A 12,576-nucleotide genomic window follows, 5' to 3' on the forward strand; every position below is an offset into this window, starting at 1 on the left:
TTTGTTTTCACACAGAAAAGTAAAGGGTTTAATTCGTATATCTCTATGTATTCTCTTAACTAGAGAGCCAAGAGACGGCAATGTTACACGCCTGATACTTAAGTTGTACAAGTATTTTTATCAGTTGCACATTTACAGTGTAAACATGCCCATCAATCTGCCACTGTTCTCCCTGTGAAGTCCACACAACGTCTTGTTTTTAGCAGTTTTCCATGTAAATGCATAGTTAGAGACATTTTACTAAAAAGTGACTGACTTTGTAACCACCCTGTAGTAGTGCATAAAACAAATAAATGCACTAGAATTAAAGAGATCACTAGGAATTAGTGAATCAGTCTGGGTCATTTGTTTTTTTCAGTTCAGTAGCTAAAAGAGCAACTTGCATTGGGCCCATCCCACATCCCCAACTAAGTGTCAGCTTCCTCTCCTCCTGAACACACTGTCCTCCCAGTCTGACTAAAACAAACCCATTTAAAACATATATGCAAACATCCAGCATCTGTTCCTTGTACTACATAGATTCATAGTTGAGAATATTAATTAATTTGGAATGAAAGAATAGATGATCCTACAAGAGATTATGATAAACTGTTCACAACACATATATAAGAACACAGTACTGTTTCTGAACAGAATACAACCTTACAGATGAAACACCAATGATAAAAGCAGACCAAGTGCACTAATACTTCATGTCCACTAGATGGGGATAGTGTCATATGTAACAAAGCTTAAACATATTACAAGTCTTCGGAGGATGAAGATTACAATATAACAACTGCCCAAAACATTTCAAATACACTGGTGCTGTACTGCACTACTATTTCCAGTATGTTGACACTGGCCAGGCTTGTGGCTGTTTTCTGGTTTCTGGTTTCACTGCAAGTCCACAGCGTAAACGCACAACCCAACCCCTGCAGTGCTCGGCCAGTGGCCTTGCAGTGCCGTGACTTACTCAAGGTCCAATTACGGAGTGCCACAGTGCCACTTACTTTGTCATACAGGGAGCCACTGATGTCTGCTCCATAGATAGGAGACACAAAGGTCAGGTTCTTCCAGTATTTCCGCTCAAGGTCTTCAAAATCCTGGTGCCGGGGGGTGCAATACCTACAGACACAAACAAACAAACAAACACCAGAACATTGTGATGTTCACATTCATTTGAGGATGCTACATGGAGTGCAATAGCAGACTGTGATTACTGGAAAAGTATAAAGAATTCAAACAAATTGAGTCCAGCCTGACAATGAGAAAAGAGCCTCAGCAAAACAAGCAAGGAACAAAACAGATGTCTATCATGGGTGCCTCTCAGGAACTACTTCACAGTGACCCGAGAATGACAATGACTGAAGATGAATCATAGGCTGTGATCAATAACAATGGTTTACCATTATCATCACAGAATGCAGAAGGAATCCTAAACCCAAAACCCTCAGAACCGAGTCCCTGGTCTTTGTTCGGGTGTTTTTCTCAGTATATGAAGAAAAAAACTAAATGTTTAGCCTTCCTTAATATAAAGGGTCAGTCATCAGCTCACAACCTAGAGCATTTTTAAAATGTTCAAATCAATCCACTGCAGTATAGACATCGTACATGAAATCAAACTAAGGGAATAAGCCTGGCATTAAGGGGAAATGGTCACTTGCTGAAATAAATTGCACAAAGTCAGTTAAGTGATTCTTGGATTTGGGATTGAGACCAAACGGAGGGATTTTAATTCAGCATGGTTGTGACAGGCCAAAGTGCTGGTCTTCAGCACATGATCCAACCAGATGGCCATTCTGACACACTGCAGAGACCCCAGCGTGAGGCACAGGATATCATACAAATCTGTGCCTTTCACTTCCTCCCGTGTTCACTGCAATGAAGTAATTTATATTTGGGATCTTGAAAGGACACAGTTGCATCACAAGGGACATTATAAAACCACTGTCTAAATAGGTAAACTTGCACTACTATATATATACACGAGTGATTTTTTGTATTTAATAGAAGTGTGTGGTTTGGGCGTACTGCATTGCTTTTTTGTGTGAATTGTTTTTTGACTGTAGGGTTCTTCAAATCCAATCCTCAATAATCTGGCAGGTTTTACAGGTTATTCAAGTCATAAACTGAATTTATTCTAGGAAAGGGGTTAAATTGGTTCAGTTAAGGGAATCATCTGTCCAGTTAATTAAGAGCTCAAGTGTAACGAAAACAAGAACAGCTCCGACTATTGTACAGTATACACACACAAACGCATCACCCAAACTCAAACAGCTGCTAAAAACTGTAATTTGAGCAGTGTGGATGCAGCCTGTGCAAAAGCTTGGGGAACGCACTTCTCACTGTTGGCCAGTTTGCGGTACTCTCCAACTGTCATTGACTTCTTTTGGATGTTGTACTGAGTGAAGAGCCCGGACTGGCCAGTGACAACCTGCATGATGGGTGCGGGTATGACCATCTCGTCAATGGAATCGTACGACTTCCGAGGCTTCCAGTCCTCTGGAGGGATCACCTGTACCATAGGAGAAGACAGGATAGGTTAAACAAAGCTATCGATGGAATACAAAATACATGTGCTTACTTGTCAGCCTACTCAAATTATAGAACCGTGTTGATCCCATTGTTTTAATTTAAACACAGTGCCGGGGCTGGATTGCAACACATGTTGTTAATTCACCTTAAAATTGCACTTGCTGGTTCATATCTCATTATAAAGCAGAGACTCAGAGATTTCCATTGCCATATCACATAGCTTTATAGCCCATTCCTATACGATACAGCAGCTTGCCATCAGATGTGTGTGTGCATTTTGGATAGGTTACACATGACTTACTCAATGGCTTCGTTTCACAAACACCTGAGTTTGGTCTCATCTGGTAGCACAGGCTTAAAGCTTTCAATTGCCGTATTGGATAGGTCTCTATACATTTCCTACTCCACACAGCAGGCTGATCATTGTCACATGACAGGGTGCACTGTGGAGGGGGTACACATGGCACTAGCTTACTGGCTTCATTACATAAACACCTGAGTCTGGACTCATTTGAATGGTTATATTTGCTGCTTGTCATGAAAGTGGGTGTTTTTTTAATGTTTCTCTATTCATCTTGAAAGTGAGAGAGAGAGAGAGAGAGATCAGGAGAACAAGAGACTTTCAGTACAAGAAAGTCAGTGAATGAGAATGAAAAACCGCATGGAATGCAAGACTTGAATTGTTCTCCTTCGCTTAATAAGAAATAGTTTATTTTATTACAAGCAGATGAAGTCAACAGGTTTATGCACGGCCCTTTAGTTTGGCACGTGTTCAAAACATATTGAAGTTTCAGGTTCCCTATTTGATTTTAACAGGCTATGCCAGAAGAGTGGGTATATTATTTTTCTCTAGATTTCTTTCCACCACTGCATTGCACATTATGTGGCAGCTGAGGTTCTGCAGTTTAATTTAGTATATGACACTTGCATGTATACGTAACTATTATGGAACTACGCACACAAATGTAAAAAACTGTTTGAATAAGAAATAAAAGATTTAAAATAGTAATAGCATTCTAGAGGGCCACTGTACACTCTTTATAAATGTAAAATGTAAATGTATATACAAACACACACACACACACACACACACTTACACAGTGGAATCAATCAGGAGATAGACAGATGTTGAGCTACAATAACACCAATTGTGCATAATAGGTACATTTACACAGCCATTTCTGTTCCAGATCAAATGCTTCCGATGCGCTAGGAACGCTCAAGTTCCGGAATTCAATGCAGCAGCATTTTAAAGGCAAGCAGCAGACAAACACTCTGTGCATCAGTGGAGAAGATAAGAGACCCTTCCCTGCTTCCCTCATTTTAAATAACAGTAAAAATTAACACTAAATGCCTTGTTATTTTATGTTAGTAAAAATATATAATTATATTTTTATTTAAAATGCTTTGGTTCTGAAAAAATATACAAGTGTGTTTGTTTCACTTGTTAGAATAATTTGTAGTGAAATAAAACAACAGTTTTTGATATAGCTCTGTGTTCTAAACGACTAATTTAATATATACGTGCTGGTGCGCATGTGAAGACCGCTGGGGCTGCTGACAGTTGATCCTGATCACAGTGTAGATGTGACACCACTGATCCTGATCAAATGTACCAATGCATTTGATCCGGATAAGGAATGGCCCTGTAAACCCGACTAATGATGCAATTAGAGGCTATGTTGAACCCACTGCTGTAGTGTTAAAGCTGGCAACAAGTGGCTCTTAGCCATACTTGGATCAATAAGCTACAAGATACTAGGTAAATTAGCGTCCATTTGATTATCATTTAAAAGTCTCAAAATGCCTCTTCTCACGTCTTACACTGATTTAAGAACTGACAGATACATATTGGTTTTAAAAAAGATCAAATGCACAATCCACACTCGTCCAAACACAGTGGCCTCTCAAATTATAACAATGAAATACTGTATTGATTAATCCTTAGATTGTGACATGGTAAGTACTGTACTTAATTGTCCTAATTTGGCTATCACTGTACGTTTTCATAATTGCTATGCATAATGTTGTTGAAGTTAAGTATGCAGAAGATACTTTAAAACTACTAAACAGGAAGTATGTGTTTCTACAGTCCAGTGCATATAAAACAGGTGCTGAAGTACATGCAACATTAAAAGCACATGCCTGCAATTAATAAATGTTAAAATATATTTAGAAACTCCCTTAACTAACTTGTGTCCTGTTCTCACCCAATGAAACTACATTCCTCTTTTTCTACCTCTCAATTGTACTGTTCACTGTAATTTTCTAATTTATTTATATTTAAACTCCCTTATTTGTGCACTGATAGTACTTGCCTTAGAAAGGTACTTACAATAATACATCTAAAACTATACAATAACATTACATTCCCACCTTTGTGCAATAAGTCATTCATATTTTTGTTTCTCCAAATGCAGTTTCAGAACAAAGTATACTTCTATAGACTTAATTTATGCCAACTATACTTCTGTTACATAATAATAAAAAAGATCCTACATGCAACACATTATATACATCATGCTATTTAGTTGTAGTCCATCATGCACTATTCAAATAGCCTTCCATATCTAATTCAAAACTTACTTTGAGCTTTAATAGACCATTGCCATTTTAAACATGGGAGGATATAGAGGACTTCAAATGTTAATGCAAAATGGAACATCATTATGCAATCCCACAATTGCATAATAATGGTTTCATCTATGGACACATTATCTGGGAAAATTAAAATGAAAATGCAATAATCCAATTTGCATTTGCAGTTTAATATACCAGTACGCACATTTGCAGACAAAATTAAAATGTTAATGCAAAAGCCAATTGCAATTGCATTTTCATTAAATTCTCCCACTTTATGGTGGACGTTATTCAAATGATAATGTATTTGTGAAAATAGAAAAAACAGCACCCCACTTTGGAAATGCATGACCTCTCTCTTACGCTGTTTTCCGGACAAAATGTAAATACAATGTCAAATGCAAATACATTGCAAATACGATGTATTGCAAATACATGATCAAGCTCTAACAACCTCTGAACCTCTGAACACGCCCACAGGACTGAAGCGCTGCCATTGGTTAGCGGTCTCTGTTCTCTGCTCTGTACTCTCTGTTCAGGAGAGAAGCGCTCGATTTCATGTACAGTGAGGCAAAAAAGTATTTGATCCCCTGCTGATTTTGTATGTTTGCCCACTGACAAAGAAATTATCAGTCTATAATTTTAATGGTAGGTGTATTTTAACAGTGAGAGACAGAATAACAACAAAAAAATCCAGAAAAACGCATTTCAAAAAAGTTATACATTGATTTGCATGTTAATGAGGGAAATAAGTATTTGACCCCTTCGACTTAGTACTTGGTGGCAAAACCCTTTTTGGCAATCACAGAGGTCAGACGTTTCTTGTAGTTGGCCACCAGGTTTGCACACATCTCAGGAGGGATTTTGTCCCACTCCTCTTTGCAGATCCTCTCCAAGTCATTAAGGTTTCGAGGCTGATGTTTGGCAACTCGAACCTTCAGCTCCCTCCACAGATTTTCTATGGGATTAAGGTCTGGAGACTGGCTAGGCCACTCCAGGACTTTAATGTGCTTCTTCTTGAGCCACTCCTTTGTTGCCTTGGCTGTGTGTTTTGGGTCATTGTCATGCTGGAATACCATCCACAACCCATTTTCAATGCCCTGGCTGAGGGAAGGAGGTTCTCACCCAAGATTTGACGGTACATGGCCCCGTCCATCGTCCCTTTGATGCGGTGCAGTTGTCCTGTCCCCTTAGCAGAAAAACACCCCCAAAGCATAATGTTTCCACCTCCATGTTTGACGGTGGGGATGGTGTTCTTGGGGTCATAGGCAGCATTCCTCCTCCTCCAAACACGGCAAGTTGAGTTGATGTCAAAGAGCTTGATTTTGGTCTCATCTGACCACAACACTTTCACCCAGTTCTCCTCTGAATCATTCAGATGTTGGCAAACTTCAGACGGGCCTGTACATGTGCTTTCTTGAGCAGGGGGACCTTGCGGGCGCTGCAGGATTTCAGTCCTTAACGGCGTAGTGTGTTACCAATTGTTTTCTTGGTGACTATGGTCCCAGCTGCCTTGAGATCATTAACAAGATCCTCCCGTGTAGTTCTGGGCTGATTCCTCACCGTTCTCATGATCATTGAAACTCCACGAGGTGAGATCTTGCATGGAGCCCCAGACCGAGGGAGACTGACAGTTATTTTGTGTTTCTTCCATTTGAGAAAAATCACACCAACTGTTGTCACCTTCTCACCAAGCTGCTTGGCGATGGTCTTGTAGCCCATTCCAGCCTTGTGTAGGTCTACAATCTTGTCCCTGACATCCTTGGACATCTCTTTGGTCTTGGCCATGGTGGAGAGTTTGGAATCTGATTGATTGATTGCTTCTTTGGACATTGTCTTTTATACAGGTAACGAGCTGAGATTAGGAGCACTCCCTTTAAGAGAGTGCTTCTAATCTCAGCTCGTTACCTGTATAAAAGACACCTGGGAGCCAGAAATCTTGCTGATTGATAGGGGATCAAATATTTATTTCCCTCATTAACATGCAAATCAATTTATAACTTTTTTGAAATGCGTGTTTCTGGATTTTTTTTTTGTTATTCTGTCTCTAACTGTTAAAATACACCTACCATTAGAATTATAGACTGATCATTTCTTTGTCAGTGGGCAAACGTACAAAATCAGCAGGGGATCAAATACTTTTTTCCCCTCACTGTATAAGTATTCATGCAGACCCGGAATTAGGCAGCTCCTGGAATTACAATTATTTTGAATGTTGCTCTCGCTTCATTCATTAAAAATTACACTATTGACTCTAAATACTTTAAAGGGAAGTAAAATGTGTGGATGTGCACTGTATAGCATAACAAGTGTATGTCCTGTAGGCTAATTTCCTATCTCGATTAAGACCTAGGCTACCCAGCTAACACACATTACGTTGCTACAAAGTTGTGGCAACATTGTGTGTTAGAACGCAAAAATGTCAGCACTTCAATAAACACTGTGCAAACAGAGAGCTCAACTGCTCAACTGTTAATTGCTCATTAATGGAACTTGATTATACAATTGTGGGATTGCATAATGATGCTCCAATTTACATTAACATTTGAATTAAGTCCTCTATATGCTTCCATATTTTTCTCTCCAATGGTCTATAATTGCTTAGTTTTGTTTTTGACACCAAGGTGAGATCAAAATATTGCTGGCAAAACTGCAAAGTACAAATCTGTATCCTATCGTGGTTTAATTTATTGTATGAAGCCATTACATACTATTTATAAATTAAAACACAATAGAGTAAACATTTGTAATTTGCAATTTGTGTTTGGGACAACATTTTGATTTGCTGTAGCCTCTAACATTCCAGCAGATACAGATTAATCATACTAAGGGAGGTATTGTGTTTCCCAGTTGATTCTGTAATGCACAAGTAGTCTCATCTTGCTTTCTTTAAAAAGTTTAAAAGAAACAAACTGAAACCATTTCTATTAAACCAAAACATCACAATATTTTAGCTCAAGCCTGCATTTCATTTGTAACATTTACAATAATGTAAAAGGTTTACTACGCTGAATTAAACCTGAGTAAAGTTACTGTAGCCAAAGACATTTAAGTGTCTCACACTGCCACTTAAAGGGGTTTGCTATTGGGAGGATCAATGTACACCTACTATTGTCTCTCTGCTTAGTGTAATTTAAACTATAAAAGCATACCTCAATCAATCACTGAAGTATGGCTTTAATATCATATAATATTATTAGAAGTTCATATGCAACCAAAACCACCTCGATCAGCCAGTAATAATTGCAAAAGTATTTAATCTAGCTTTTCCTTCCTGATAGAAGAGATCATTGATCTTTAATTAAAGCCTAGCTGTATTTATACAGGATAGTCATTATCACTTACATAGTAAATGCAAGTCATGCTTTGGATAGAACACTGAACTACACAACAGGATATCAAAAGAGGTTCTGCTTTGTTTTAAATGCTTCATTTGTTTCTCTGCTATTTAACTGAACATGAAACGCCTTTCTGTAAGAACACAAAAAGACACTTATCAAAGCACACATTCCCTTTGAGAACAATGTGGTGTTTAAATCAATTCTAGTTATTGCTAAATGTTTGATTAAGGCTGCTGTAGTGATGTTTGTCTGGTATGATGGCCTTGTTCACTGCTCCGATGCAGTCCTTTCTCCGGCAGGATTTTCGCAATCTTTTCAAACACTCGTAAATGTCTTTCTGCTCCAAGCAATTAATCCTGTGTGGCACTTTTCCACCATACATTAATAACTGCCCAAGATGAATCGTTTTCCCAAGGTAAACACACATATTCCTTCTTTGCAAAAGTTTCAACCGCATCCATCGCATCGAGAGCGGCTGCCATTACTGTAGTTACAATTTCAGAATGCAGACGCGTTGCGTCAGGCTGCGTAAGAGACGTCACAGTACGTGCCACAGACCAGTTTGGGACTCAGCCGATACGATGTACGAAACTGTGCCTCCTGAAACTAGTTCGGGCACAGGTGGAGGTGCAGCTGAGCCCTAGTGGAAACCCCCTGGCCCGGCATGGCCATGCTGAGGTGCAGCTAAACGTGGCTAGTGGAAATGGGGCATAAGGATTAGGCGTGTTGTCATGCTGCTAAGCAGGAAGTGAAGAGGCCGGGTCTCGGCTCAACTAGCAAACCTGAGCAGAGCGCCTGTGCTGACAGGCTAACGCTGCTGCCCTGTTAAATCTAATCGAGTTAAAATGCAAATGCCATATAACACGATATAATGATACATAATAATTAGTGGCATTATCGATAATACAATTTCTGCAGAAATGTTTTTTTGTGCACAAGACGTATTTATATCACAAAAATATATAGGTAAAGCTAAATTGCATTTCTCATTGTACTTTTTTTCCCCAAACGAGACCCAAACACATAATCTAAACTAAAATAATTCAGACCAAACTATTAAATGTTTAAAGACAATAATAGGTATAATAGACAGGCGGAGGTTCGGAGCCGATGCCTGCAACACCGCAGCCCAACAGCACCCCGCTAAAAAGAGCTGCGGCCCTGAGAGGACCTCTCAGTCCTGCCCAGGCATGGTGTACTACTATACAATACTGGCATATAATATATAAGTCGGCTATAGGCTACATACAGTGCAATTGTATAATAACTGTATATTATTAATACACTGCTCAAGAAAATTAAGGGAACACTTAAATCACACATCGGATCTCGATGAACGAAATATATTAAAGATCAAAATCTTTACTGTACATTGTGTAATTCACGGAGAACAAAATGACGTAAGAACGGTCAATGGAAACCAAAATCACCAACCGATTGAGGGCTGGGATTCAAACTCACACCGAAAATCTAAGTAAACAACTGAAATCACAGGCTGTTCCAACTTGCGTGAATTTCAATGTCTGGGCATGCTCCTGATGAGACAGCAGATGGTGTCCTGGGGGATCTCCTCTCAGACCTGGATCTGAGCATCAGTGAGCTCCTGAACAGTCTGTGGCTCTACTTGGTGGCGTCAGATGCACCGATACATAATTTCCCAAAGTTCTCAATTGGATTCAGATCTGGGGACCAGTCAATGGCATCAATGCCTTTGTCATCCAGGAACTGCCTACACACTCTGGCCACATGATGACGGACATTGTCTTGCACCAGGAGGAACCCAGGGCCCACTGCATCAGCCTAAGGTCTGACGATGGGTTTGAGGATTTCATCCCGGTACCTAACAGCAGTCAGGGTAACGTTGGCTAGCACATGGAGGTCTGTGCGAATCTCCAAGGATATGCCTCCCCAGACCATCACTGACCCACCGCCAAACAGGTCATGCTGGATGATGTTGCAGGCAGCATAACGTTCACCACAGTGTCTCCAGACTCTTTTCATGTCCGTCACATGTGCTCAGTGTGAACCTGCCCTCATCTGTGAAGAGAACGGGGCGCCAATGGCAGACTTGCCAATTCTGGTTTTCTCTAGCAAATGCCAATCGAGCTGCACGGTGCTGGGCTGTGAGCACAGGTTCCACTAGAGGACGTCAGGAACCTCATGCCACCCTCATGGAGTCTGTTTCTGACAGTTTGGTCAGAAACATGCACACCAGTAGCCCGCTGGAGGTCATTTTGTAGGGCTCTGGCAGTGCTCTACAGTGACTGTTCCTCCTCACACAAAGGAGCAGATACCGGTTCTGCTACTGGGTTGATGCCCTTCTACGGCCCTGTCCAGCTCTCCTCGTGTAACGGCCCGTCGCTTGGTATCTCCTCCATGCTCTTGAGACTGTACTGGGAGACACAGCAAACCTTCTTGCGACGTCATGTATGAATGTGCCATCCTGGAGGAGCTGGACTACCTGTGCAACCTGAATGGGCTGCAGGTACTGCCTCATGCTACCAGTAGTGACAAGGACACTAGCAAAACGCAAAACTAGAGAAGAATCAGTCAGGAAGGATAAGGAGAGAGCAATTGTCTATGGCCACCACTTGCAAAACCATTCCCTTTTTGGGGGTTGTCTTGCTTTTGCCTCTCCAGTGCACCTGTTGTCACTTTCATTAGCACCAAAACAGGTGACATTGATTCACAATCGCTTAGGCTTCCTAACTGGATATATTGATATCCCTGAAGTTTAATTGACTTGGTGTTATACTGTGATGATTACGTGTTCTCTTAATTTTTTTGAGTAGTGTATAAAATTGCATTGCAATTCCAGTTGGGTAATAATTCCTGTAGAGCTTTCAATATATTCTCAGTTATTTAATAGTATTTAATAAAACCTTTCAAAAGACAATTTGTATACTGGTTCTTATTTTAATTACATTTTTTGTTAGCTGTGGTGTCAATTTCACCAGTGTATACCAGAGCATTATTAATAAATTACATTTTGTCAATGTCACAAACAAAAACATAACTATCTCATATGTAAAACAAAACGATTAGTGGTTATGAATCGAGTCATGTGTAGTTCAGTAACACAAGTTGTCAATACATTGTGATTGGCACATTTTGTTCACCTTAATACGGTACTATCCATAGATAGTCCATAGCTGGAGTAGGTCTAAGTTAGTATCGGTCTTAGTCTCCTCTAGAGGCAGCCACAGTGATTTTGGGGTTCGTTGCAATGGAGACCTTGTTTAGTCCGTAGCTGGGGACGAACTTCAGCCACCGAGTTCGTTGCAATGGGTATTAAATTTGCGGACTAGTTTAGTATGGATCTGCGCACTAACCACAGGATCATCTCCAGTCAATACTGCTTTCAGTTCGTTGACATTGACCCTAAAAGTCTAGCGAAAAGACGTGTGTGAAGACATGGCTGGGAGGCGAGGACAAGCCTGTCAACTCTGTGTGAGAGCTGGAGCTGAGCAACAGGCACAGGCTACATCCAGCCCACAGATCATCACATTGTAGGGGTCGATATTTTGCGCAGACCTGGGTCAATTACAGATACTAATTGGTATTTGTATTTGAAAATATGATTTTAGTATTTTTAAATAAGCTGCCCCTAAACAACAATTGGTATTTTAAGTATTTAAATAAATAACTCCTTAGTCTTCCCGTTTCTTTATTATTTTTTCTTCAATCAGCTGAACTCTCATTGGCTGCTGCCGGTCTCTGTGTGACGCTGATCACGTCACCCTACACAATTGTAAATATTAAACATGTTTAATCAAATAGTAGGGGCTCCGCAGTGTTTCACACAGGATTTTGGGAGACTGTGTGGGGGGGACCCTGCACCATCTAGGGGGAGAACATTTTGTACATTTGAACAGTTAAATCCATCAATCTAGTGTACTTTGAGAGGAAGAGAGGCTAGACTGGATCGGAGGGCAAGCAATTACATGGTTGACTGTCTCACACTGCACGACCATCGGTAGCAGGGACGCTTAAGCCATTCAGATGGAAATCTCTTATCTGGTGGAAATTTCAACAAGCTTATAGGTTATATTAGGACATCCTGCCACAATTCAACGTTTAGGCATATATGAATCTGAATTTTAAAGATGTTCTAATACTTTGTACGAAAACATTAGTT

General features: G+C 40.2%; 1 protein-coding gene across 1 annotated transcript in view; it reads right to left on the bottom strand.

Annotated features, from left to right (window-relative positions):
* kdm4b (lysine (K)-specific demethylase 4B) overlaps positions 1-12,576 on the bottom strand; it is a 235,670-nt gene that overhangs the window by 193,596 nt on the left and 29,498 nt on the right. Inside the window, exons 3-4 of the mRNA XM_066695200.1 lie at positions 2,322-2,497; positions 993-1,107 (exon numbers count right to left, since the gene is read on the bottom strand). Of these exons, the coding sequence (XP_066551297.1) occupies positions 993-1,107; positions 2,322-2,497 (291 nt within the window). The remainder of the gene's footprint in view (positions 1-992; positions 1,108-2,321; positions 2,498-12,576) is intronic.

This window comes from Amia ocellicauda, chromosome 22 (assembly GCF_036373705.1).
Source record: "Amia ocellicauda isolate fAmiCal2 chromosome 22, fAmiCal2.hap1, whole genome shotgun sequence".
In the NCBI taxonomy this organism is placed as follows: Eukaryota; Metazoa; Chordata; class Actinopteri; order Amiiformes; family Amiidae; genus Amia; species Amia ocellicauda.